We start from the raw sequence: 26,935 nt of genomic DNA, 5'->3' as shown, positions 1-26,935 counted from the left end.
TTATACATGTCATCTTACGGTGCTGTACCAGTTATACATGTCATCTTATGGTGCTGTACCAGTTATACATGTCATCTTACGGTGCTGTACCAGTTATACATGTCATCTTACGGTGCTGTACCAGTTATACATGTCATCTTATGGTGCTGTACCAGTTATACATGTCATCTTACGGTGCTGTACCAGTTATACATGTCATCTTACAGTGCTGTACCAGTTATACATGTCATCTTACGGTGCTGTACCAGTTATACATGTCATCTTACGGTGCTGTACCAGTTATACATGTCATCTTATGGTGCTGTACCAGTTATACATGTCATCTTACGGTGCTGTACCAGTTATACATGTCATCTTACGGTGCTGTACCAGTTATACATGTCATCTTATGGTGCTGTACCAGTTATACATGTCATCTTACGGTGCTGTACCAGTTATACATGTCATCTTATGGTGCTGTACCAGTTATACATGTCATCTTATGGTGCTGTACCAGTTATACATGTCATCTTATGGTGCTGTACCAGTTATACATGTCATCTTATGGTGCTGTACCAGTTATACATGTCATCTTACGGTGCTGTACCAGTTATACATGTCATCTTATGGTGCTGTACCAGTTATACATGTCATCTTATGGTGCTGTACCAGTTATACATGTCATCTTATGGTGCTGTACCAGTTATACATGTCATCTTATGGTGCTGTACCAGTTATACATGTCATCTTATGGTGCTGTACCAGTTATACATGTCATCTTACGGTGCTGTACCAGTTATACATGTCATCTTACGGTGCTGTACCAGTTATACATGTCATCTTATGGTGCTGTACCAGTTATACATGTCATCTTATGGTGCTGTACCAGTTATACATGTCATCTTATGGTGCTGTACCAGTTATACATGTCATCTTATGGTGCTGTACCAGTTATATATGTCATCTTATGGTGCTGTACCAGTTATACATGTCATCTTATGGTGCTGTACCAGTTATACATGTCATCTTATGGTGCTGTACCAGTTATACATGTCATCTTATGGTGCTGTACCAGTTATACATGTCATCTTATGGTGCTGTACCAGTTATACATGTCATCTTACGGTGCTGTACCAGTTATACATGTCATCTTATGGTGCTGTACCAGTTATACATGTCATCTTATGGTGCTGTACCAGTTATATATGTCATCTTATGGTGCTGTACCAGTTATACATGTCATCTTATGGTGCTGTACAAGTTATATATGTCATCTTACGGTGCTGTACCAGTTATACATGTCATCTTACGGTGCTGCACCAGTTATACATGTCATCTTACGGTGCTGTACCAGTTATACATGTCATCTTATGGTGCTGTACCAGTTATACATGTCATCTTATGGTGCTGTACCAGTTATATATGTCATCTTATGGTGCTGTACCAGTTATACATGTCATCTTATGGTGCTGTACCAGTTATATATGTCATCTTACGGTGCTGTACCAGTTATACATGTCATCTTACGGTGCTGTACCAGTTATACATGTCATCTTACAGTGCTGTACCAGTTATACATGTCATCTTACGGTGCTGTACCAGTTATACATGTCATCTTACGGTGCTGTACCAGTTATACATGTCATCTTATGGTGCTGTACCAGTTATACATGTCATCTTACGGTGCTGTACCAGTTATACATGTCATCTTACGGTGCTGTACCAGTTATACATGTCATCTTACGGTGCTGTACCAGTTATACATGTCATCTTATGGTGCTGTACCAGTTATACATGTCATCTTACGGTGCTGTACCAGTTATACATGTCATCTTATGGTGCTGTACCAGTTATACATGTCATCTTACGGTGCTGTACCAGTTATATATGTCATCTTATGGTGCTGTACCAGTTATACATGTCATCTTACGGTGCTGTACCAGTTATACATGTCATCTTATGGTGCTGTACCAGTTATATATGTCATCTTATGGTGCTGTACCAGTTATACATGTCATCTTATGGTGCTGTACCAGTTATATATGTCATCTTATGGTGCTGTACCAGTTATACATGTCATCTTATGGTGCTGTACCAGTTATACATGTCATCTTATGGTGCTGTACCAGTTATATATGTCATCTTATGGTGCTGTACCAGTTATACATGTCATCTTACGGTGCTGTACCAGTTATACATGTCATCTTACGGTGCTGTACCAGTTATACATGTCATCTTACGGTGCTGTACCAGTTATACATGTCATCTTACGGTGCTGTACCAGTTATACATGTCATCTTATGGTGCTGTACCAGTTATACATGTCATCTTACGGTGCTGTACCAGTTATACATGTCATCTTACGGTGCTGTACCAGTTATACATGTCATCTTACGGTGCTGTACCAGTTATACATGTCATCTTACGGTGCTGTACCAGTTATACATGTCATCTTACGGTGCTGTACCAGTTATACATGTCATCTTATGGTGCTGTACCAGTTATACATGTCATCTTACGGTGCTGTACCAGTTATACATGTCATCTTATGGTGCTGTACCAGTTATACATGTCATCTTACGGTGCTGTACCAGTTATACATGTCATCTTATGGTGCTGTACCAGTTATATATGTCATCTTACGGTGCTGTACCAGTTATACATGTCATCTTATGGTGCTGTACCAGTTATACATGTCATCTTATGGTACTGTACCAGTTATATATGTCATCTTACGGTGCTGTACCAGTTATACATGTCATCTTATGGTGCTGTACCAGTTATACATGTCATCTTATGGTGCTGTACCAGTTATACATGTCATCTTATGGTGCTGTACCAGTTATATATGTCATCTTATGGTGCTGTACCAGTTATACATGTCATCTTATGGTGCTGTACCAGTTATACATGTCATCTTATGGTGCTGTACCAGTTATACATGTCATCTTATGGTGCTGTACCAGTTATACATGTCATCTTACGGTGCTGTACCAGTTATACATGTCATCTTATGGTGCTGTACCAGTTATACATGTCATCTTACGGTGCTGTACCAGTTATATATGTCATCTTATGGTGCTGTACCAGTTATACATGTCATCTTACGGTGCTGTACCAGTTATACATGTCATCTTATGGTACTGTACCTGTTATATATGTCATCTTATGGTGCTGTACCAGTTATATATGTCATCTTACGGTGCTGTACCAGTTATACATGTCATCTTATGGTGCTGTACCAGTTATACATGTCATCTTACGGTGCTGTACCAGTTATACATGTCATCTTATGGTGCTGTACCAGTTATATATGTCATCTTATGGTGCTGTACCAGTTATATATGTCATCTTACGGTGCTGTACCAGTTATACATGTCATCTTATGGTGCTGTACCAGTTATACATGTCATCTTACGGTGCTGTACCAGTTATACATGTCATCTTATGGTGCTGTACCAGTTATACATGTCATCTTACGGTGCTGTACCAGTTATACATGTCATCTTACGGTGCTGTACCAGTTATACATGTCATCTTACGGTGCTGTACCAGTTATACATGTCATCTTATGGTACTGTACCAGTTATATATGTCATCTTATGGTGCTGTACCAGTTATATATGTCATCTTACGGTGCTGTACCAGTTATACATGTCATCTTATGGTGCTGTACCAGTTATACATGTCATCTTACGGTGCTGTACCAGTTATACATGTCATCTTACGGTGCTGTACCAGTTATATATGTCATCTTATGGTGCTGTACCAGTTATACATGTCATCTTACGGTGCTGTACCAGTTATACATGTCATCTTACGATGCTGTACCAGTTATACATGTCATCTTAAGATGACATGTAGGAAGATGTTTGATGCCTCTTTTATGTAAGTACTACTAAAGGCCATTTCAAATGCCCAAATCAGTCAGTTAAGCCTCAGGTTTAATTTCCATGAGCAGCTCCCACATTTTCTCTAAGTCATGCCTTACATATGTGTCCGAACACCTCAGTAGTTTTACCACATTTCGGATACCCAAGTTTACTCTACTATAAATCCAGAATTGTATGTATGGCATCCTTTTTTAATATCTCCCATCCACCTCCATTATTTCAGACTTACCATGCATATAGAAAATATTTTTGTTACTATACAATAGTTGTAAACAAATGCTTTATTACTGTATAAAGTGGCATGTTTCATGCTTATATGAATTTGTACTGTAGTACATCTCTTGTAGTAATTTTGTAATGTATAATATTTGTAGAATGTTTTTGTGACACAACCTGGAGCTTTTCTCACTGGGCCTCCTCTGAAAAAGGGTACACTGTGGGCCCCATCAGACTTTCCTGTAAACAAACTGTGATGCCCATGCACTGGCCCAGCAATCAAGGAGCCTCAATCCTCACCACTAACACCAGAGAGGGTGTCTCATATAGGAGAAAGGATAACAAATACACACAGTAATGTGCAATTTCTCTTAAGAGCACACAGAGATCACAGTCAGTCTGGGGCTGGTTGCTCCCTTGCTCTCCAGGTCCCCAATAAGACTCCCCACTGGCACAGCTATAGGGTCCAGATCTTAGCCTAGCTGGCAAGCTAACCTCCAGTACCCTCTCTGTCCAACCAGTGCTTTGTGTCCCTGCCCAAGTAGCTGACACACACACACATACACTTTGAGATAAGTATTTATACAACTTCACAGAGATTCCTACGAAAGGCTGACACAGATTATCCAGCTATGCCCCTATACCCAGACTATACAGTAGTAATTCCTGCCACCACAAGCTAATAATTATCAGCTACCCAAAGGCCCTTAAAAGGGTGTCCAATTATTACTGTCCAATAAGTGTGACCAAACAGCCTTAAGGCTTATTAGAGTGGCTTTTTACAATAAATTCTATAAATATACAATGTACTCTAGAGCTTAAATTAGCTCTACGCAAACCAGCCACAGTTGAAAAGGGCTTAAAAATATTTAATAATAAATAATAAAACACAAGACAATACTACTACACCACAGTGCTATTCAAGAGTTCAGAGATCACACAGAAAATTAAAATAACTCAGTAGTACAGTTCTGACACAACAGAAAAACACTTAGTCTAATAATTTCTAATTTCTAGCTATTGTTACAAGAAAACATTCTTCTAAAGTAACTTACTTACATAGAGCATAAGGCAGTGCTGAGTTGGACAGTCAGACAAAAATGCTTACAGTCTCTCTCTGAACAATAGTTTTTAAAATCACTAACAAACATTTCTGATGGGCCCTCCCACATTACATCATTCTCATTTAGTTCCCATTACATCCTTTCTTTGACACTTAGCCTGGAGTTCCCAGGCCAACAGGCTACATTATTTAACAATCTAACACCTGCTCAGGTAGCTACAACAATAAAAGACATTTCACATGTACACTCTAGTAATTATTCCTTAAGTTAAAACAATAGAAAGATTGTGTTCAGCTAGCCTCTTTGGCACCACTATCTAGATCAAAGGACAGATTTGAAATAATTTTAACTTCAAAAGAATTATTTGAAATGCTTGACTTAGTTTTCCTTACAGCAGATGGCAATGTTGCTACAGTCTTGAAGTTCAACGTTTTACTATTTTCTTTCATTTAAGGCACAAAGCCTGTATTTTACATTCATATATACAATTGACAGAATTATGTACCACATTCTATTTGACTAGGCTGGCAGCCTTCACCCATCTCTACCCAATCTTCACCCCCCCCCCCCGGAGAACTCAAGCTAGTTTTTCAAGTGACCCTTGAGAAACGCTGCTTGAGAGGGTTAGGTCTATCTGAGTGTACCTCACTCCATTCCCTGTCTTGAGAGCCCATCTGCATTGGCATTGCTTCTCCCACTGTGGTGCTGCACTGACATATCATATGCTTGCAAACCCAGGCTCTATCTTAGCAACTTGGCATTTTGCTGACTGGCTCTTTTTAACCATGTTAGGGGGTTGTGATCTGTCATAACAGTGAATTTTCTTCCATACAGATAAGGCTGAAGCTTTCTGCAGTGCCCACACTATGGCAAGACATTCTTTTTTTACAGCTGCATAACATTCTTCCCTGGGTTGGAACCTACAACTGAGATAAACCGCTGGGTGCTCTTCTCCCTCTGAAGAAATCTGGCTAAGTACAGCCCCCACCCCATGATTTAAAGCATCCACCTGCACAACAAATTATTTGCTGTAATCTGGACTGGCTAACACAGCTCCCAAATCTTCATTAAGCTTCTTGAATGCTTGCTCACATGCTGGGGTCCACACTACCCAAGTAGCCTGTTCTTACTTGTCAGGTCTGTGAGGGGACTATGGTACTATAACTGGGGATGAACTTTCTGTAGTACCCTGTTGTCCCTAAAAATGCCCTCACCTGCTTTTTAGCAACAGGTGCAGGCCATGCCTGAATGACTTCCACTTTGGCAGGTTCTGGCCTTATCTTACCACTCCCCACTCTATGTCCTAGGTAGGAGACCTCTAGCATACCCACCTGACATTTGCTCAGCTTAATGGTCAACCCTGCCCTCTGTAGTCTGCCCAGCACCTCCCTGACATGCTGAAGGTGCTCTGGCCAGGAATGGCTGTAGATGGCAATATTATCTAGGTAAGCAAGGGCAAACCCTCCTGCTCCTGCTAGGATATGATCTACCAGCCTCTGGAAAGTCACTGTGGCATTCTTCACCCCAAAGGGTATCTTTGTTTACTCGTACAAGCCAAAAGGAGTCACAAAGGCTGACTTCTCTCTAGCAATGGGAGACAAGGGCACCTGCCAGTAAGTTCAATGGTTGTAAGATACTCCGTCCCATCCAACTGCTCTATGGCCTCATCTGTCCTAGGTATGGGGTAAGCATCCTTCTTTGGCACCAGCACCACTGGGGAGGCTCAGGGACTGATGGACTCTTGAATTACCCCTAGTTCCAACATTTCTGGTACCTCTTCCCTCTGAATCTGTCTGACACTCTCAGGCACGGTATAAGGGGCCTGCCTAATAGGCCTTTAGGGTCCTGTATCCACCTGGTGCTGCACTAGGTGGGTGACCCTGGTTTCCCAGTGTACATACCCCCAAATTCTTGCAACGCTGCTTGGATTTCTCAAACCTGGGTAGCAGATAGCTGCTGGGACGTTACTACCCCTTCCACTGAGGTGTCAGCCCGAGCCTCACTGAGGAGATCAGTCCCCAGATCTCCCTCAGACTCCTCCTGCAATCCACTGCAAATGCTCAGCACAAGGGCTTCCCTATCATGGTAAGGTTTCATCATGTTAACATGGTACAATTTGTGCCCCTGCCAACTGCCTAGCAGTTCCACCATGTAGTTAACACCACTTACCTTTCTTACCACCTTGTAGGGTCCCCTCCCAAGCTGCTTGCAGCTTGTTGGGTCTGACAGGAATGAGAACCATTACCTGCTGCCCCACAGCACACTCTCTAGCTCTAGCATTCCTTTCATACCACACCTTCTTCTGTTGTTGGGCTTCTGTCAGGTTCTCCTGGGCCAAGCCCATGAGTTCCCTGAGCCTTGTCCTGAGGATTAGGATGTATGCAACAGCAGACTCCTTGAGAGATTCTCACTCACCCTCCCACTCATCTCAAATTAAATCTAGAGGTCCCCTCACCCTATGCCCATACCCCAAAGGGTGAAAAACCTGTGGATTCCTGGTGAACCTCTCTGTAAGCAAACAACAGATGGGGTCCCACTCCCTCTTAAACTGATCTGTAAATGCCCGTAGCATGGACCTGATTGTAGAGTTTAACCTTTCAACAAGACCATTAGTCTGGGGATGGTAGGGGTTGGTCTTCATGTGCTTCACTCCACAGGACTTCCACAGACAAGCCAGCAGGTCTGACATGAAATCGGCACCTCTGTCAGACAGTATTTCTTTTGGGAAACCCACCCTTCTGAAAATTTCTAACGGAACATTTGCCACCTTCTCTGCCTCAATGGAGGACAAAGCCACTGTCTCAGGGTATTGTGTAGCATAATCCACTACCACTAGGATATACTTTTTCCCTGTGGAACTTGGGGAACTCAGAGGTCCCACAATATCCATAGCTACCCTCTGAAATGGCTCCTCAATCACAGGCAAAGGCATCAAAGGAGCTCTCACCTTGTCTCCTGCCTTGCCTACCTTTTGGCACTGCTCACAGGTCCTGCAGTATCCTGTTACATCTCTGGAAATTGCAGGCCAATAGAAGGTCTGCATAATATGCCTCTTTGTATGTGTTATGCCCATATGACATGCAAAGGGAATATCATGAGCTACGACTAGAAGCGCTAGATGGTAGGCTCTAGCCACTACCAACTGCTGTCCTCTCTCACCTTCTAGCCTCAGGGGTCCACTTGGGTTGGGAGGGTGGCCTAATGGTTAAGGTGTTTGCCTTGCAATCACAAGGTGCAGGGTTTGAGTCTCACAAGGGATAACTGGCTAGGCTTAAAATAGCTTGCAAGGGCAGTCAGCCTAGTACTAACCTATGAACTCTCTGTATAGTAACCCTTTGTCCTAATATACAGATTCCCCCTTTCCTTGAGAATCAGGTGCCTCCCTAGCTACCTGCCTCAAGCCTTGCAATGTAGGATCTGAGAGCTGAGCTTGTCTCAACTCTCTCCTTGTAACCCTTCCCAGCTCTCCTTCCACAGGAAGTCTGGCATTCTTTGACAGTGGTGCCCCACTGTCAGCCTGGGTACTACTACTCACCTCTACGTTTACAGTTACCCTGTCCAAGGGAACATCAGTACCCACAAGCAGCTGTGGTTCACCTTCAGTCTCACTGCTACAGCCATAGCTCACTCCCTGAAGTAACCACCTCACCTGTTCTGGCTGCAGGTATGCAGTTTGTCTGGGTCTCCCCCAGGCTACCAGACCCACAAGTTTGTCTCCTAGCCTGACCGCGTGTAACTGCATAAGCACATGGTACTGCCTCATCCAAATCTTTCCCTCTCAGGACATCTGCAGGATGGTAGTTTTGTACCCCTGTTGTCTCAAGACAACTTGCTATTGGCATTTTGTCTTTCCCACTTACTGGCTCCCTCACCTTTAGTTCCCCACCTTGCCTACATGGACACCTGTATGCCACATGGCCCCACTGGTTAAATTCAAAACATTTAACCCTAGCACCTGGAGGTGTACCTGGACTAGTGGCTTCCCCTGCTACTAGCAGATTCTGTTGTGGCAGTTTGTGCTGCCCACCATGGGTTCCTTTAGACCAATGAGCAGTACCAGGGGTCCACTTCCTGTGCAGGGCTGCCCTGCTGGCCAGGTATAGGTCTCCCTTCCTCCCCAACTCATCTGAAGTAGCAAACTGTCTATCAGCTAACCAGATCCTCATTTCCTCAGGCAAAGTGCTAAGGGCTTGTTCCCTCACCAAACGGTCTGCCAGCCCTTCAAAAGTGGTGACTTGACATGCACTCACCCAGCTATGAAAATAAGTGCTCACCTCAGCAACATATTCACATACACTTTCATCTGCCTTGCGTCTACGCTCACAAAACTTTTTCCTATATATTTCAGGTGTTAGCTTAAAACATTCTAAAAGGCATTTTTTTACAGCAGTATAATCAAAACAGACAGAGTCAGGCATTTTTGACAAAAAAGGTACAGTTTTCCCATGGAGTAAGGGGGTCAGGAACCGTGCACTCAGAGCCTTTGGTCAACACTATACTGTTTGCATACCCTCTCAAACATACGAATGAAACTATCAAAATGATCCCCCTCTTTAAATTGTGGAAAAAAATTACTGACCTGTTGTGCTTCTGGGGTCCAGTTACTCCCTTCCCCATTACCTCCATGACTCTGGCAAAGAGTCAGCATTTCCCTCTCATGCCTCCTCTGATGCTCCTTTTCTTTGGCTCCTATCTCCAAACGTCTAGCCTCCAAATCAAGTCTCTTTAGCTCCAGCTGGATTTTTAAGTCCACTGCAGAAAGGTTGAGCTGTCCATTCTTTGAGGATATTGTATCTCCACTGCCAGTCTGATGTTCCTCCTGGATGCTGTTTTCTGATGCAGCTGTAACCAAGGCTGCAAAATCAGGTCTGCCTTAGTCAGGTTTCCATGCCCTGGCACATCACCAGCTGGCTCCTTGTCAGCTTTCCATACTCCTCTGCTGACAAGTTGCATGCTCACCCTAACTAAACTAACAAAAGAAATTAAGCAATTATTATCTGAACTCTGAGTATTCACTGCGTGGCTGTTTTAGAGTACAAAACACCTTCAGAGATCACTGTACATAATCTAGAGGATTCACTCTAACCACACCACTACAAGACAATCAGTATTTGCCAACTAATTAATATGTCATGTGAATATCCCACCACTGCCAAACACAAATGTGACACCCGTGCCCTGGCCCAGCAATCAAGGAGCCTCAATCCTCACCACTAACACCAGAGAGGGCATCTCATATAGGAGAAAGGATAACAAATACACACAGTCAAGTGCAATTTCCCTTAAGAGCACACAGAGATCACAGTCACTCTGCGGCTGGTTGCTCCCTTGCTCTCCAGGTCCCCAATAAGACTCCCCACTGGCACAACTATAGGGGTCCAGATCTCAGCCAAGCTGGCAAGCTAACCTCCAGTACCATCTCTGTCCAACCAGTGCTTCGTGTCCCTGCCCAAGTAGCTGACACGCACACACACTTTGAGATAATTATTTATACAACTTCGCAGACACTCCTGGGAAAGGCTGAAAGATTCTCCAGCTGTGCCCCTATATGCAGACTATGTATACTACTGTAGTAGCAATTCCTGCTACCACCAGCTAATAATTATCAGCTACCCAAAGGCCCTTAAAATGGTGTCCAATTATTACTGTGCAATATTATTATTTAACAGTAAGTGTGACTAAACAGTCTTAAGGCTTATTAGAGTGGTTTTGCACAATAAACTCTATAATATGCAATGTACTCTAGAGCTTAACTTATCTCTACACAAACCAACCACAGTTGAAAAAGGGTTTAAAAATATTTAATAATAAATACTAAAAACACAAGACCATAGTGCTATTCAAGAGTTCAGAGATCACACAGAAACTTAAAATAATTCAGTAGTACAGTTCTGACATAACAGAAAAACACTTAGTCTAATCTTTTCTAATTCCTAGCTATTGCTACAAGAAAACATACTTCTAACATAACTTACTTACATAGAGCATAAGGCAGTGCTGAGTTGGACAGTCAGACAAAAATGCTTACAGTCCCTCTCTGTGCAATAGTTTTTAAAATCACTAACAAACATTTCTGATGGGCCCTCCCACATTATATCATTCTCATTTAGTTTCCATTACATCATTTCTTTGATACTTAGCCTGGAGTTCCCAGGCCAACAGGCTACATTGTTTAACAATCTAACATCTGCTCAGGAAGCTACAACAATAAAATACATTTCACATGTACACTCTAGTAATTATTCCTTAAGTTAAAACAATAGAAAGAATGTTTTCAGCCAGCCTCTTCGGCATCACTATCTAGATCAAAGGACAGATTTGAAACAATTTTAGCTTCAAAAGAAAGATTTGAAACGCTTGACTTAGTTTTCATTACAACAGATGGCAATGTTGCTACAATCTTGAAGTTCAACATTTATTCTTTCATTTAAGGTAGAAAGCCTGTATTTTACATTCATATATACAATTGACAGAATTATGTACCAAATTCTATTTGACTAGGCTGGCAGCCTTCACCCATCTCTACCCAATCTTCACACAAACTACAATAAATAAATAAAATTAAAACTGATTACAGTTCGTACTTACTGTAGCCCATGCCCTGAATGAAGTACTTGAATGCTTCAGTCAGCTTTCCAGGCTGTAAAAGACAGAAAAGCATTATCCAAGAAGGCATTAAGCTGTACATACAGATTTTGCAAGTCCAACATAATGTAACTGCAATGAAACACCAGTGACATTTTCAGAATAATCTGCCTTCATGGCATCTTAATTCACCACAGCATCAATGAAATAACGCCAACATCTACAGGAAAATCGGTGTGTCACATTTTTGTTGATGAATTATGAGTTTATTTCACATTTCTTACTAAATGAAATAAAATATAAAAACCATGGCCTGACTGATCAGCTGCTGGGTCATGAGAAGACCTGCAAGGATTTTACAGCCCTCATGCGTCTTTTACGACAAAGAAAATTTAAAACAGTATATATTATATGTTTTATTTTATGGTAGATAGGCTGCAGTGACTTAGTAAGTCTTATAAATTGCAAACTTTTATAAGCAATACAGACATTGTCACTGCTTAACTTACAATATTATCTATAAAGACAGAGGAAAAAGAAAGGGTGGAAAGATATTATTTAACAATGCAGTCATAACAATGGATGTAGTGGGGAAAATAACTGAAACAAAACAGTTTCAACAGTAAGTTGAACAACAAGTAAGTCCTACCAGAGAAGGGAGAACTTGCTGTGCTAAACAAGATGATTTCTCACCTGTTTGTAGCAAGTACTTCCATTCTACGGTTCAAAGTGGAAAAAGAAGCCTGAGCCAAGATGGCATCCAAAGCTCTTTGAATGTTCAGATTCACATTCTATTTACAGCAGATATAGTCATGACAACAGTTGCACAGACATTTACCATACCCCATGAGTCAGTGTGTAACCAGGGTTCATTTTAAAGTAATCATTTAATTCAATCAATCATTTAAAAAACAGCAAGGAGCACCTACAATACATAAAATGTAGCAATGAAAGACAACAGATTACTGCCCTTCTTTTACCAGCCTCTCCTTATTAGAAGTGTAAGAACTGTCTCATGCTCAATGAAACTGAACTCATTTAACCAAACAGATTCGATCTGCGAGGGGTACAAATGAGGGGTGCAAACTCATAGCTAAATCAGAGACATCCATCAAACTCATAGCTAAATCAGAGACATCCATTTTGAAACTGCATCCATTCAGTGAGCGTCACACTGTTGTACTCCCGCCACATTAACACAATATTTTTATACTGATAATAGTGAACTGTCACACAACCACGCCTCCTAGAACTCTTAAGAGTATGAAGCAATGAAGCTCTCCTAACACCTCTCTTACATGCTATACCACTGGGTCTTAGTAACCGGTGACTCCTACTGCTGTGGCTAGTATCAATGTGTCCTAGTAACCGGTGATTCAGTTATTAGGCACATTGTCTTCAGGGTGAACAACAGCAGTCTTATACTCTGCAGTCCCTCAAAAGATAGGACTACTGACATACCAAGGACCCAGAGGCCCACTACTCCAGTGGGTATGACTAAGCTATGGTCTACTGAATGACTTTTCACAAAAGCCCATAACATCAAGCAGAAGGACCTTTCTGGAACTTGCTATGCATACTTCAAAGAAAAAATGCTGGTTTTCAGTGGTAGTCCTCCCTCCCTCACCTGGAGTGATGTCTAGATTTAAAGGAAATATAAATAAATTCAATGATTAGCTGATGTCATTCATGTGTGTGTGTGCGTGTGTGTGTGTGTGTGTGTGTGGGGGGGTCTAGTATATCCATGGGACATGATTAACAATCCTACTTGATTTGCTAAGGATTGTCTGCACCTCTTATTCAAGGGGCCAAAGCCTTTGCTGCCCCCTCATGCCTTTTTATTTACATCTGGTCATTTAATTAGCTTACTTACCTAACTAATACATTGTATCATAAACTGGAGAAAACCACTTTTTAATGCCAGGATTCTTAACAGTAAATCACCTGATTTAGAGGCATTTGTACATCTGGAACAAGTCCATGTTTGTCACAGAGACATTGGTCAGTATAATGAGAGCACCCCATCCATGCCAGGGTTTTGTACCCCATCCATGCTGGGGTTCTGCATGCCATCCATGTTGGGGTTCAATACCCCATCCATGCCAAGGTTCTGTGCACCATCCATGTTGGGGTTCTCTACCACATCCATACTGGGGTTCTGTGCATCATCCATATTGGGGTTCTGTACCCCATCCATGACACGGTTCTGTGCCCCATCCATGCCAGGGTTCTGTACCCCATCCATGCAGGGGTCTGTACCTTTCATTCCTCCAAACCCACTGTTAATGACGGAAATGTTTAAGTGTCCCTTCCAAAGTGGTACCAAATGACCCTGCACCCCCCCAGTGATCTCCCTGAACTCAGGCTAATGCAGGTACTGCAGAGTTACAATAACAGGATCATGAAAGGTCCCTTTAAATATCCCTATAAGACATGGTGCTTTAATTGTTAGTGACTTCTTCATCTGTACATATGGTATACTTAACATTTCTAACACTGGTTATTCACAATGCTTCTTAGATTGGGTTAGTGAGAATTCCTTGAATCAAATGGTCTGAAATCCCACCGAGGGCAGTAATACAATGGACCTAGTTCTCAGAAACTCAGTCTCAGCAAGTTCCCTGCCACTGGTTGGTCTCTCATTAATTAAGTCGAACCACAAACTGGTTAACTTTGCCCTGAGAACATCCACCCCCCATGATGACCAGCATCATTCTCTTTAGAGACTTCAACAACTGCAAACTTTTTACAATCGTTATGACAAAATCTCAGACTTTACTCATGTTAAAGCCACTGTGCACCTGGGATATGCAGCCGGCTATACAAAGGATCTTTATGCTCACTTAGATAAACGCATTAACAGAGCAGTCCTTATGAGAACCAAATGCAGATTCAAAAACAAACTGCCCTGGTGATCAGTAGACTTTAACAAATTCTACAACAGAAGGAAGAAACGTCTTAGATTACTTTATTAGGCCAGAAACATCCTTCACAAAGACAATAAACAATGCCTCACCAAATCATTGCATGAACACAGGCTAGCTCTAAAGCGAAGGATAATTAAAGTTCTCCTTTAGCTGCGTTACAGAACTAAGGAATAATTCTCATCACTTATCCAAACGTATGCAAACAGCAGTAACAAAGCCTCCTTAAGAGTATGCTGTGATGAAACACCTCTCTTACATACACAGCTTAACCAACATGCTATACTGGAATGTCCCATTCCAACCATAAAGACATTGCCAACATACTAGCAAATATGTTTGTTGCAAATTTCTCTCCCAAAACTATCATCCCCTCTCCAAATATCCATGAGTCATACCTCCCCCCCATCCATCTCAAAAGAGCACTTCTTAAAGCACTCTCCAAGACCAAAATCATCTCTTCATTGGGTTGTTTAATTTGAGCCTTGCAGCAGGATATGTTCCCGAGTCATGGTGCATTCTGATGGTGATGCCCATATAAGCCTTGCTGCAGGATATGTTCCTGAGTCATGTTGCACTGTGGTGGCGATGCCCATATAAGCCTTTTTGCAGGATATGTTCCCAAGTTGAGGCACACTGTGGTGGTGATGCCCATAAAAGCCTTGCTACAGGATATATTCCCAAGTCATGGTGCACTGTAGTGGTGATGCCCATATAAGCCTTGCCACAGGTTGCCATAATGGTTAAGGTGTTGACCTTACAAACAGAAGGTGCAGGGTTTGATTTGCACATGGGTAATTGGCTAGGCTTAAAAATATCCCACAAGGGCAGTCAGCCTAGTACTAACCTATGAGGATATGTTCCCGAGTCATGTCACTCTGTGGTGGCGATACCCATATAAGCCTTGCTGCAGGACATGCTCCTGAGTTGTGGCACTGTGTGGTGGTGATACCCATATAAACCTTGCTGCAGGATATGTTCCAGAGTCATGGCACTCTGTGGTGGTGATACCCATATAAGCCTTGCTGCAGGTCTCTGTGGTGGTGATACCCATATAAGCCTTGCTGTAGGATATGTTCCTGAGTCATGGCACTCTGTGGTGGTGATACCCATATAAGCCTTGCTGCAGGATATGTTCCAGAGTCATGGCACTCTGTGGTGGTGATACCCATATAAGCCTTGCTGCAGGACTCTGTGGTGGCGATACCCATATAAGCCTTGCTGTAGGATATGTTCCTGAGTCATGGCACTCTGTGGTGGTAATACCCATATAAGCCTTGCTGCAGGATATGTTCCTGAGCCGTGGCACTCTGTGGTGATGATACCCATATACAAGGGTGACTCTAGTACTACTCGGGAAACTACAGACCAATTAGCCTTACTAGTTTTATCTATAATGCCTTGAAATGCATCATCACTGACTTCAAGCTAACGTGATATTAAAGATTTGATCAGGCTTGAACTGCAACAATTCAGATTTGTTAAGGGTAGGTCATTCCTGCTAAATCACGTGTGCTTATTTGACAAGGTCATAAAAGCAGTGAACAGTAGTCATATTTTTCATGCTGCCTACTTGGCTATCGTTACTGCTCCTAAACATTGATCCTTATGTAGAAAGCTGGACTACAAACTGGCTCAAGAATAGAACACGTTGCCAGGGTCACTGATGTAGTTCTCTCAGTTAGGGAAAAGGTGGCCAGTGTGACTCTCCAGGATTCCACACTAGCCACCTATTTTGGCATTTATTTCTCAGACCTATACACTGACAGCAAGGCTCTCTAGCTGACTAAGTTTGCTGATGATTGTAAATGGATGTAGCTGTTAATCAACCAGAGATACTAATACCCTAAAACTGGAACGAACAAGCACAAACTCCCAGTGCATTAAATCAACCAGTGATACTAATACCCTAAAACTGGAACTAACAAGCACTAACTCCCGGTGCACCAACAAAGGGCACAAATTAAATGGTTAATAATGTGGCATTATCTCCTTCAGAAAACAATAAATTCCTGCCATGTACTATAACTATGACACCCCAATGTCCAATGAATCCGTGATCAGGGATTTTGACACCAGGGTTTATGGCACTCTCTCCTTCCATCACCATGTAGCAGCTGTAATAAGAAAACCCTCTTATATCTTACAATTAATCACAAATGATACCTCATATAAAACCAAGGAAGTTACTACAGTTCCCCTGTACTCTGCCTTGGTTAAATCCATTATAGAGTATAACCTTCTGCTTGGCATACATCTCAGTAGATACTTTAGAAAATTAAAACGAACACAGAGGTTCCTAACAAAAAGGATTTCAGGCCTCAAAAATCATAGTTATTAGGAAAGGCAAGAATCACTATCCCTGTACTCTGTCTCATATAGGCTCTTCTTCCATACCTTTAGGGACCCTGCTTATTCATGATCTTGTCTTTCTTGTTATATCAAGCAGCATAGACAACACTAAAACTAGAGATCACAATTTAAATCAGGTAACAAACAAAATTAAATGGAAATTTAGGTTCACTACCCAGCACCTCCCTTTGCTCTGGCATAGAATCCCTTTGCTTGTCTAGCAATTTGACATATGCTGGCCTTTAAACAGAACTTAGACAAATGGATATGGTCCCTAAAATACACTCTGGTACTTACAGGCTTTGTCCTTCTTGAAAAAGTATGTAGAGCCTGAGTGTGGTTACTGGCAAGGCACTCATGGTCTCTGGTTGAACAACCTTAACTTTCCTGACTTTGGTGATTCTCATATAATAATACACGACATATCACCCTTAAATTTCCTGACTTTGGTGATTCTCATATAATAATACATGACATATCACCCTTAACTTTCCTGACTTTGGTGATTCTCATATAATAATACATGTCATATCACCCTTAACTTTCCTGACTTTGGTGATTCTCATATAATAATACATGACATATCACCCTTAACTTTCCTGACTTTGGTGATTCTCATATAATAATACATGACATATCACCCTTAACTTTCCTGACTTTGGTGATTCTCATATAATAATACATGACATATCACCTCTCACTTTTGACCTAAACTTAGTTGTACAGTTAATTTTAAGCAGTGCTGTCACAAATGGAAAGGCTGGAGCTCACATATCAGCAAATCCATCCATCCATCCTCAACCCTTTTTTTCCAATTTGCACATAGGGTTAGGGTGTCACTTCAACAATGACAATCATCTTGAGCCAGGGTTTACACCACCAGCCCCTGCCAAGGTACATATCAGCAGATATGAACATCTAATGCACATTTTTTGATTAGGTTTTCACTAGGAGAAAACAGGAATGCTTATTCCATTTTGTGATGGAACCATCTAATTTAAAGATGGAGTTTCAAAAATAAATAAGATGCTGAATTAAGGAAGAAGTTTATTTTAAAAACAGCAGAGGTGTACAGAATCCTCTGTTCCTGTTCTAAATACGTAACTCCCTCCACCTGTATTCCTGGTCCCTTTCCTGCTTTAAACACAGAACATGCCAGTGTTCCGTCAAATTAAATTTCCATGACAGAGGTAACTGTTTTGCCCTTGTGAAGGTTGTGTTTTCCATTGTACAGGGCTATTCAGTACCTGCTTACATCCTTCAGTACAGCAGGCCTGTTCCTTTCTGTGGAGTTGGGATGCAATGGGTGATATTTTTCCTTCTGTTTGGAAGGTACTACCCCACTATACTGTTGATTTACACGCAAGACCTGCACAGGACATTGTAATGGACCAGTATGCCTAATGACTAAAGGCAAAATGTGATGTACACCTGCACAGGATGTTGTAATGGACCACCATGCCTGATGACTGAAGACTAAAGGTGATGTACACCTGCACAGGATGTTGTAACGGACCACCATGTCTGATGACTGAAGACTAAAGGTGATGTACACCTGCACAGGATGTTGTAACGGACCACCATGCCTGATGACTGAAGACTAAAGGTGATGTACACCTGCACAGGATGTTGTAACGGACCACCATGCCTGATGACTGAAGACTAAAGGTGATGTACACCTGCACAGGATGTTGTAACGGACCACCATGCCTGACGACTGAAGACTAAAGGTGATGTACACCTGCACAGGAGGTTGTAACGGACCACCATGCCTGATGACTGAAGACTAAAGGTGATGTACACCTGCACAGGATGTTGTAACGGACCACCATGCCTGATGACTGAAGACTAAAGGTGATGTACACCTGCACAGGATGTTGTAACGGACCACCATGTCTGATGACTGAAGACTAAAGGTGATGTACACCTGCACAGGATGTTGTAACGGACCACCATGCCTGATGACTGAAGACTAAAGGTGATGTACACCTGCACAGGATGTTGTAATGGACCACCATGCCTGATGACTGAAGACTAAAGGTGATGTACACCTGCACAGGATGTTGTAACGGACCACCATGCCTGATGACTGAAGACTAAAGGTGATGTACACCTGCACAGGATGTTGTAATGGATCAACATACCTAAGTTTGCAAATGACTGAAGGTTAAAGGTGATGGTACTTTATAGAAAATGTGAACCATCACAGCCTGCACTCTTGTTCTGTAACTGTGAAGCTGTTCACTAGACCAGTCACCAGTGGGGTCTCCCAGGGTTCTGTGCTGTTCACTAGACAAGTCACCAGTGGGGTCCCCAGGGTTTTCTGCCTAGACCTCTCCTGTTTGACTTTTCTGAAGTTTTACTACAGGGGTCTGGCTGACTAAATTTGCAAATGACTGAAAGCTAGGAGCAGTCATTGAATCCACAAATGACTTCGCCATCCTGCAGGAAGGTTTGATTCAAATAAATAACTGGTGCCAAAATCATGGTCTGAAACTAAATGCCAAAAATGCATTATTATGTCCTTTGGGAAGGCATCTAATCTACCCCAGGGAACAATCACATTAACAATACACCCCTAAGAGTTTAACCAGATGTTTGGAATTTGGGAACCTATGTGGACAGTGACCTAAGTTTTGACCAATATGTATCTATTGTCGTAAGAAAGTCCTTTTATACTGCACAGGTTATAAACAAAGGGATTGTGTATAGATCTAAGGACATCATTGTCCCAATTTACTCAGTCCTTAGTCATTGAATATAATGTCCCCTTTGGCATGTATTTGTCCAGACACATGCAACAACTGAACAGCCACTTATGTGCTTAGTGCCCTACAGACTGCCAAGAGATGACCTGTGTCTGGCACACAAAGCATCCTCTGACCCATTAAGAGATGACCTGTGTCTGGCATACAAAGCATCCTCTGACCCATTACTGATGGATTTACTGCACATCAGCAAGTCAAACAACATCAGGAATTTTATTTTACTTTATTTATATATTTTTAACAGGCTAATGCACTGATCAATACTGACCAATTTTAGGGTTAGTTCAGGTGAAATACAAAACATTTCACAAACAAAAATACAGGAATGTAAGCAACAACAGAATAGCTCATACTAATTACATGGAAAAAAAATCTGTGTATCTACATTCCGGAGACAAAGTGCAGTGCAATGTACAATCAAGCAGAGTGCAATGTACAGTATTGGTTTCTAAAGTGGGTAGTCTTCAGTGAATCTTGAGAGAGGAGAAGCGATCTGGATAGGAGACAGGTTAGGTGATGTGTCCGGTGTTGAAGAAGCAGCATTTGGCTTGGATGAAACTGCTTTTTCAGTGAATTCTGAATTTGGAATACGTGTTGATTTCCTTAATGCTGACGGGGAGAGATTGCCAAAGAGTAGGTGCCTGAGAGAAGCGTGTGCAGTGCTGTGGGGTTTGATTCTAGGAGTAGTGAGGTGTGACAGAGCATGTGCATGCTGTGGAGTTTGGTTCTAGTGGTAATGAGAGCTGATGTGACAGAGCATGTGCAGTGCTGTGGAGTTTGGTTCTAGAGGTAATGAGAGTTGGTGTGACAGAGCATGTGCAGTGCTGTGGAGTTTGGTTCTAGTGGTAATGAGAGTTGATGTGACAGAGCATGTGCAGTGCTGTGGAGTTTGGTTCTAGGGGTAATGAGAGTTGGTGTGACAGAGCATGTGCAGTGCTGTGGAGTTTGGTTCTAGGGGTAATGAGAGTTGATGTGACAGTGCAGTGCTGTGGTGTTTGGTTCTAGTGGTAATGAGAGTTGTTGTGACACAGCATGTGCAGTGCTGTGGAGTTTGGTTCTAGTGGTAATGAGAGTTGGTGTGACAGAGCATGTGCGTGCTGTGGAGTTTGGTTCTAGTGGTAATGAGAGTTGATGTGACAGAGCATGTGCAGTGCTGTGGGGTTTGATTCTAGGGGTGGTGAGAGTTGGTGTGACAGAGCATGTGCATGCTGTGGAGTTTGGTTCTAGGGGTAATGAGAGTTGGTGTGACAGAGCATGTGTGTGCTGTGGAGTTTGGTTCTAGTGGTAATGAGAGTTGGTGTGACAGAGCATGTGCAGTGCTGTGGAGTTTGGTTCTAGTGGTAATGAGAGTTGATGTGACAGAGCATGTGCAGTGCTGTGGAGTTTGGTTCTAGGGGTAATGAGAGTTGGTGTGACAGAGCATGTGCAGTGCTGTGGAGTTTGGTTCTAGGGGTAATGAGAGTTGATGTGACAGTGCAGTGCTGTGCTGTTTGGTTCTAGTGGTAATGAGAGTTGTTGTGACACAGCATGTGCAGTGCTGTGGAGTTTGGTTCTAGTGGTAATGAGAGTTGGTGTGACAAAGCATGTGCATGCTGTGGAGTTTGGTTCTAGTGGTAATGAGAGTTGATGTGACAGAGCATGTGCAGTGCTGTGGGGTTTGATTCTAGGGGTGGTGAGAGTTGGTGTGACAGAGCATGTGCATGCTGTGGAGTTTGGTTCTAGGGGTAATGAGAGTTGGTGTGACAGAGCATGTGCAGTGCTGTGGAGTTTGGTTCTAGGGGTAATGAGAGCTGGTGTGACAGAGCATGTGCAATGCTGTGGAGTTTGGTTCTAGGGGTAATGAGAGTTGGTGTGACAGAGCATGTGCAGTGCTGTGGAGTTTGGTTCTATGACAGAGCATGTGCAGTGCTGTGGGGTTTGGTTCTAGGGGTAATGAGAGTTGGTGTGACAGAGCATGTGCAGTGCTCTGGAGTTTGGTTCTAGTGGTAATGAGAGTTGGTGTGACAGAGCATGTGCAGTGCTGTGGAGTTTGGTTCTAGTGGTAATGAGAGTTGATGTGACAGAGCATGTGCAGTGCTGTGGGGTTTGATTCTCTGGGTGGTGAGAGTTGATGTGACAGAGCATGTGCAGTGCTGTGGGGTTTGATTCTAGGGGTGGTGAGAGTTGGTGTGACAGAGCATGTGCAGTGCTGTGGGGTTTGGTTCTAGGGGTAGTGAGAGTTGGTGTGACAGAGCATGTGCAGTGCTGTGGAGTTTGGTTCTAGTGGTAATGAGAGTTGATGTGACAGAGCATGTGCAGTGCTGTGGGGTTTGATTCTAGGGGTGGTGAGAGTTGATGTGACAGAGCATGTGCAGTGCTGTGGGGTTTGATTCTAGGGGAGGTGAGAGTTGGTGTGACAGAGCATGTGCAGTGCTGTGGAGTTTGGTTCTAGGGTTCATAGGTTCATAGGTAGATACTAGGCTATCTGCCCAAAGGCATTTATAAGCCCAGCCAGAATGTGTTGGCTTTCACCGCCCCCTTAGATTAGTTCCCTTTGCTTCTGTCTAGCAGAGCCACTAAGGCTGAAATTATTATTACTAAGCTGCATATTAATAAAAACAAATGTATAAATATTGTCTGTGTCGACATTCCCCCAGGTAATAACAGACATATTCTAGAAGATATACTATGCTGGCTGTCAAGTAACTACCCCCAAGATACCATTGTTCTTGGAGACTTTAACATAGACAGGAACACTTGCTCCTCAGAACCCCCTATTCACCACCATGTAAACCTACATGGATTCACACAGGTAATATCCTCCCCCACTAGGATAAGTAAACCCAACAATAAAGCAAATATCCTTGATTGGATACTTTTTAACAGTCATCCCCACATGTACAAAGCTGGGACTCTTCCTGACGATATAAGTGATCACTTTCTTACCTGTATAGTCAGGCAAAAGGCTGACATCCCTAACAAACTCACTTATAAAACAATTAGGAGCAACAAAAACTTTAACCCCACTAATTTCCAAAATGAACTCAAACTCTGTGTAATTGGTCAGCCCTAAAACATCTGCCACTTGAAGTAGCTGTAAAATACTTTAATAGCAAATTCATAGCCATCCTTGATACCCACACACCAACAAGTTCTATTAGAACTAAAACAAAAGCTGCCCAATGGCTTTCAGTGGAAACCAGACAAAAAGTCTCACTTAGAAACAAGGCTTGGACCACTTGGTGGGCCACAAAAGCCTCCACAGATCATCTTAGATATATACAGTTAAGGAATAATACAAAAAAATCTGTTATGACTGACAAAAAAGACTATTATTGTCACCTACAACAGAAACACCAAAACAAACCTCAGAAGTTTTGGGCAGGCATAAATAAACTTTTCCACCCAGGACAATCCACCATCCCTACCCATTCAACTACTACCAAAACCCTCCAGTAGAGGTTGCCAATACCTTCAACAGCTTATTTACAGAAACTATCCAGCAACTAGCTAGTCAATTATCCCCCGGTTGCCCAAATGCAGTCACTATGATACCCAGTTCCCGACTCACCTTTAACTTTCAACCAGCCTCCACATCATTTATCCGAACACTAATTAAGAAAGTAAAACAAACTACGCTATCTGCAGATCTCCTCCCAGCAGAGTATTTACAAAAAGCAGCCATTTCCGTAGCTTACCCAATCAACATCCTGATCAATAAAACTATATCTGAAGCTTCCATCCCCTCCATCTGGAAGATATCCCATGTAATCCCACTCCATAAAGGAGGCAGCTCCACTGAACTCTCAAATTACAGATTCATAGCTATTCTGTCACCACTAGCCAAAATTATGGAGAAATGCATCCATAAACAACTCCTGAATGATCTTATCAAGAACAATCATCTGACAAACTCTCAACATGGTTTTAGACCACACCACAGTACCACCACTGCCTTCCTCTCCTTCTCTAAAGTCATAAATTAAAACCAAAACAATAATAAACTTTCCTCATCCCTCTTTCTAGGCCCTCAACATGGTAAACCACTAACCACTTATACAAACACTGGAAACCATTTCCCTAGACACCCAGGCTATTCAATGGTTCCACTCTTACCTGAGTGGTAGACAACAGGCAGTCCTATGGAAGGACAACCTATCTACCCTTCTACCTATTTCCCTTGGAGTCCCCCAGGGTTCTATCTTAGGACCCCTACTATTTTCTATCTTTATTGATGACCTGCACAAGGTCATCCCAAATGCAACCTGTATTCAATACGCAGAGAAATTGACTCTAAGATGCTTGGCCACCTCCTCAACAGAGCTGCAGTCTTTATCCCAAAATGCTTTTAATACAGTTGAAAACTGGCCCCTTAATCACTGTCTCATATTAAATCAAAAAAAAAAAATTAAGCTGCTGCTGTTCTCCCCAACTAGTAGGTCCGTCACACCAACCTTCACCATAAAATCTAACAATGACACCATTATTTCTCCAGAGCCCTCTACCAAGCTCCTATGTATAACAGTTGACAATAAACTTAAATTTGACTTGCTTATTAACCATACGATTAAAGCAGTTAATAAAAATCTTGGCTATCTATACAAGATTAAACCCTTCCTAACTCCCCTAGTTAAGACTGTTATTGCCCGCACACGTCAACCCTTCTTTATACCTCCCCCTTATTCACAAACTAGAGTAAAACCGACCTGAACAAACTCTCAAGCTGCTATAATCACATTGCTAGATTTGCCACTGGGACAGCCTACAGAACACACCACTGTCTTAACCTTAAGGGGTAGTGAGAGTTTGTGTGACAGAGCATGTGCAGTGCTGTGGAGTTTGGTTCTAGTGGTAATGAGAGTTGATGCGACAGAGCATGTGCAGTGCTGTGGTGTTTGGTTCTAGTGGTAATGAGAGTTGGTGTGACAGAGCATGTGCGTGCTGTGGAGTTTGGTTCTGGGGTAACGAGAGTTGGTGTGACAGAGCATGTGCGTGCTGTGGAGTTTGGTTCTATGGGTAATGAGAGTTGGTGTGACAGAGCATGTGCATGCTGTGGAGTTTGGTTCTAGGGATAATGACAGTTGGTGTTACAGAGCATGTGCAGTGCTGTGGGGTTTGATTCCATGGGTAATGAGAGTTGGTGTGACAGAGCATGTGCGTGCTGTGGAGTTTGGTTCTAGGGGTAATGAGAGTTGATGTGACAGAGCATGTGCAGTGCTGTGGGGTTTGGTTCTAGGGGTAATGAGAGTTGGTGTGACAGAGCATGTGCGTGCTGTGGAGTTTGGTTCTAGGGGTAATGAGAGTTGGTGTGACAGAGCATGTGCGTGCTGTGGAGTTTGGTTCTAGGGGTAATGAGAGTTGGTGTGACAGAGCATGTGCGTGCTGTGGAGTTTGGTTCTAGGGATAATGACAGTTGGTCTGACAGAGCATGTGCAGTGCTGTGGAGTTTGGTTCTAGGGGTAGTGAGAGTTGGTGTGACAGAACATGTGCAGTGCTGTAAAGTTTGGTTCTAGGGGTAGTGAGAGTTGGTGTGACAGAGAATGTGCGTGCTGTGGAGTTTGGTTCTAGGGGTAATGAGAGTTGGTGTGACAGAGCATGTGTGTGCTGTGGAGTTTGGCTCTAGGGGTAATGAGAGTTGGTGTGACAGAGCATGTGCGTGCTGTGGAGTTTGGTTCTAGGGGTAATGAGAGTTGGTGTGACAGAGCATGTGCGTGCTGTGGAGTTTGGTTCTAGGGGTAATGAGAGTTGGTGTGACAGAGCATGTGCATGCTGTGGAGTTTGGTTCTATGGGTAATGAGAGTTGGTGTGACAGAGCATGTGCAGTGCTGTGGAGTTTAGTTCTAGGGGTAATGAGAGTTGGTGTGACAGAGCATGTGCATGCTGTGGAGTTTGGTTCTAGGGGTAATGAGAGTTGGTGTGACAGAGCATGTGCGTGCTGTGGAGTTTGGTTCTAGGAGTAATGAGAGTTGGTGTGACAGAGCATGTGCGTGCTGTGGAGTTTGGTTCTAGGGGTAATGAGAGTTGGTGTGATAGAGCATGTGCATGCTGTGGAGTTTGGTTCTATGGGTAATGAGAGTTGGTGTGACAGAGCATGTGCATGCTGTGGAGTTTGGTTCTAGGGGTAATGAGAGTTGGTGTGACAGAGCATGTGCGTGCTGTGGAGTCTGGTTCTAGGAGTAATGAGAGTTGGTGTGACAGAGCATGTGCATGCTGTGGAGTTTAGTTCTAGGGGTAATGAGAGTTGGTGTGACAGAGCATGTGCAGTGTTGTGGAGTTTGGTTCTAGGGGTAGTGAGAGTTGGTGTGACAGAGCATGTGCAGTGCTGTGGAATTTGTTTCTATGGACAATGAGAGTTGGTGTGACAGAGCATGTGCAGTGCTGTGGAATTTGTTTCTATGGACAATGAGAGTTGGTGTGACAGAGCATGTGCAGTGCTGTGGACTTTGGTTCTAGGAGTAATGAGAGTTGGTGTGACACAGCATGTGCAGTGCTGTGGAGTTTGGTTCTAGGGGTAGTGACAGTTGGTGTGACAGAGCATGTGCAGTGCTGTGGAGTTTGGTTCTAGGGGTAGTGAGAGTTGGTGTGACAGAGCATGTGCAGTGCTGTAGAGTTTGGATCTAGGGGTAGTGAGAGTTGTTGTGACAGAGCATGCGCAGTGCTGTGGATTTTGATTCTAGGGGTGGTGAGAGTTGGTGTGACAGAGCATGTGTAGTACTGCGGGGTTTGGTTCTAGGGGTAGTGAGAGTTGGAGTGACAGAGCATGTGCAGTGCTGTGGAGTTTGGTTCTAGGGGTAGTGAGAGTTGGTGTGACACAGCATGTGCAGTGCTGTGGGGTTTGGTTCTAGGGGGAGTGAGAGTTGGTGTGACAGAGCATGTGCAGTGCTGTGGGGTTTGGTTCTAGGAGTAATGAGAGTTGGTGTGACAGAGCATGTGCAGTGCTGTGGTGTTTGGTTCTAGTGGTAATAAGAGTTGGTGTGACAAAGCATGTGCAGTGCTGTGGAGTTTGGTTTTTGTGGTAATGAGAGTTGTTGTCACAGAGCATGTGCAGTGCTGTGGAGTTTGGTTCTTGTGGTAATGACAGTTGGTGTGACAGAGCATGTGCAGTGCTGTGGAGTTTGGTTATAGTGGTAATGAGAGTTGGTGTGACAGAGCATGTGCAGTGCTGTGGGGTTTGG

The 26,935-nt window shown here is 42.9% G+C and overlaps 1 protein-coding gene across 1 annotated transcript in view; it reads right to left on the bottom strand.

The window, feature by feature from the left end:
* The window catches only part of NDRG2 (NDRG family member 2), a 2,287,731-nt gene that overhangs the window by 4,262 nt on the left and 2,256,534 nt on the right, over nt 1-26,935 (bottom strand). The window contains exon 14 of the mRNA XM_044058563.1: nt 11,741-11,792. Coding sequence (XP_043914498.1) covers nt 11,741-11,792 — 52 coding nt within the window. The remainder of the gene's footprint in view (nt 1-11,740; nt 11,793-26,935) is intronic.

The sequence above is a fragment of the Protopterus annectens genome, chromosome 16.part0 (genome assembly GCF_019279795.1).
Source record: "Protopterus annectens isolate FY-2018-M chromosome 16.part0, PAN1.0, whole genome shotgun sequence".
In the NCBI taxonomy this organism is placed as follows: domain Eukaryota; kingdom Metazoa; phylum Chordata; order Ceratodontiformes; family Protopteridae; genus Protopterus; species Protopterus annectens.
Note: the sequence above shows the minus strand (reverse complement) of the source record. Positions and strands in the feature narration are given on the sequence as shown.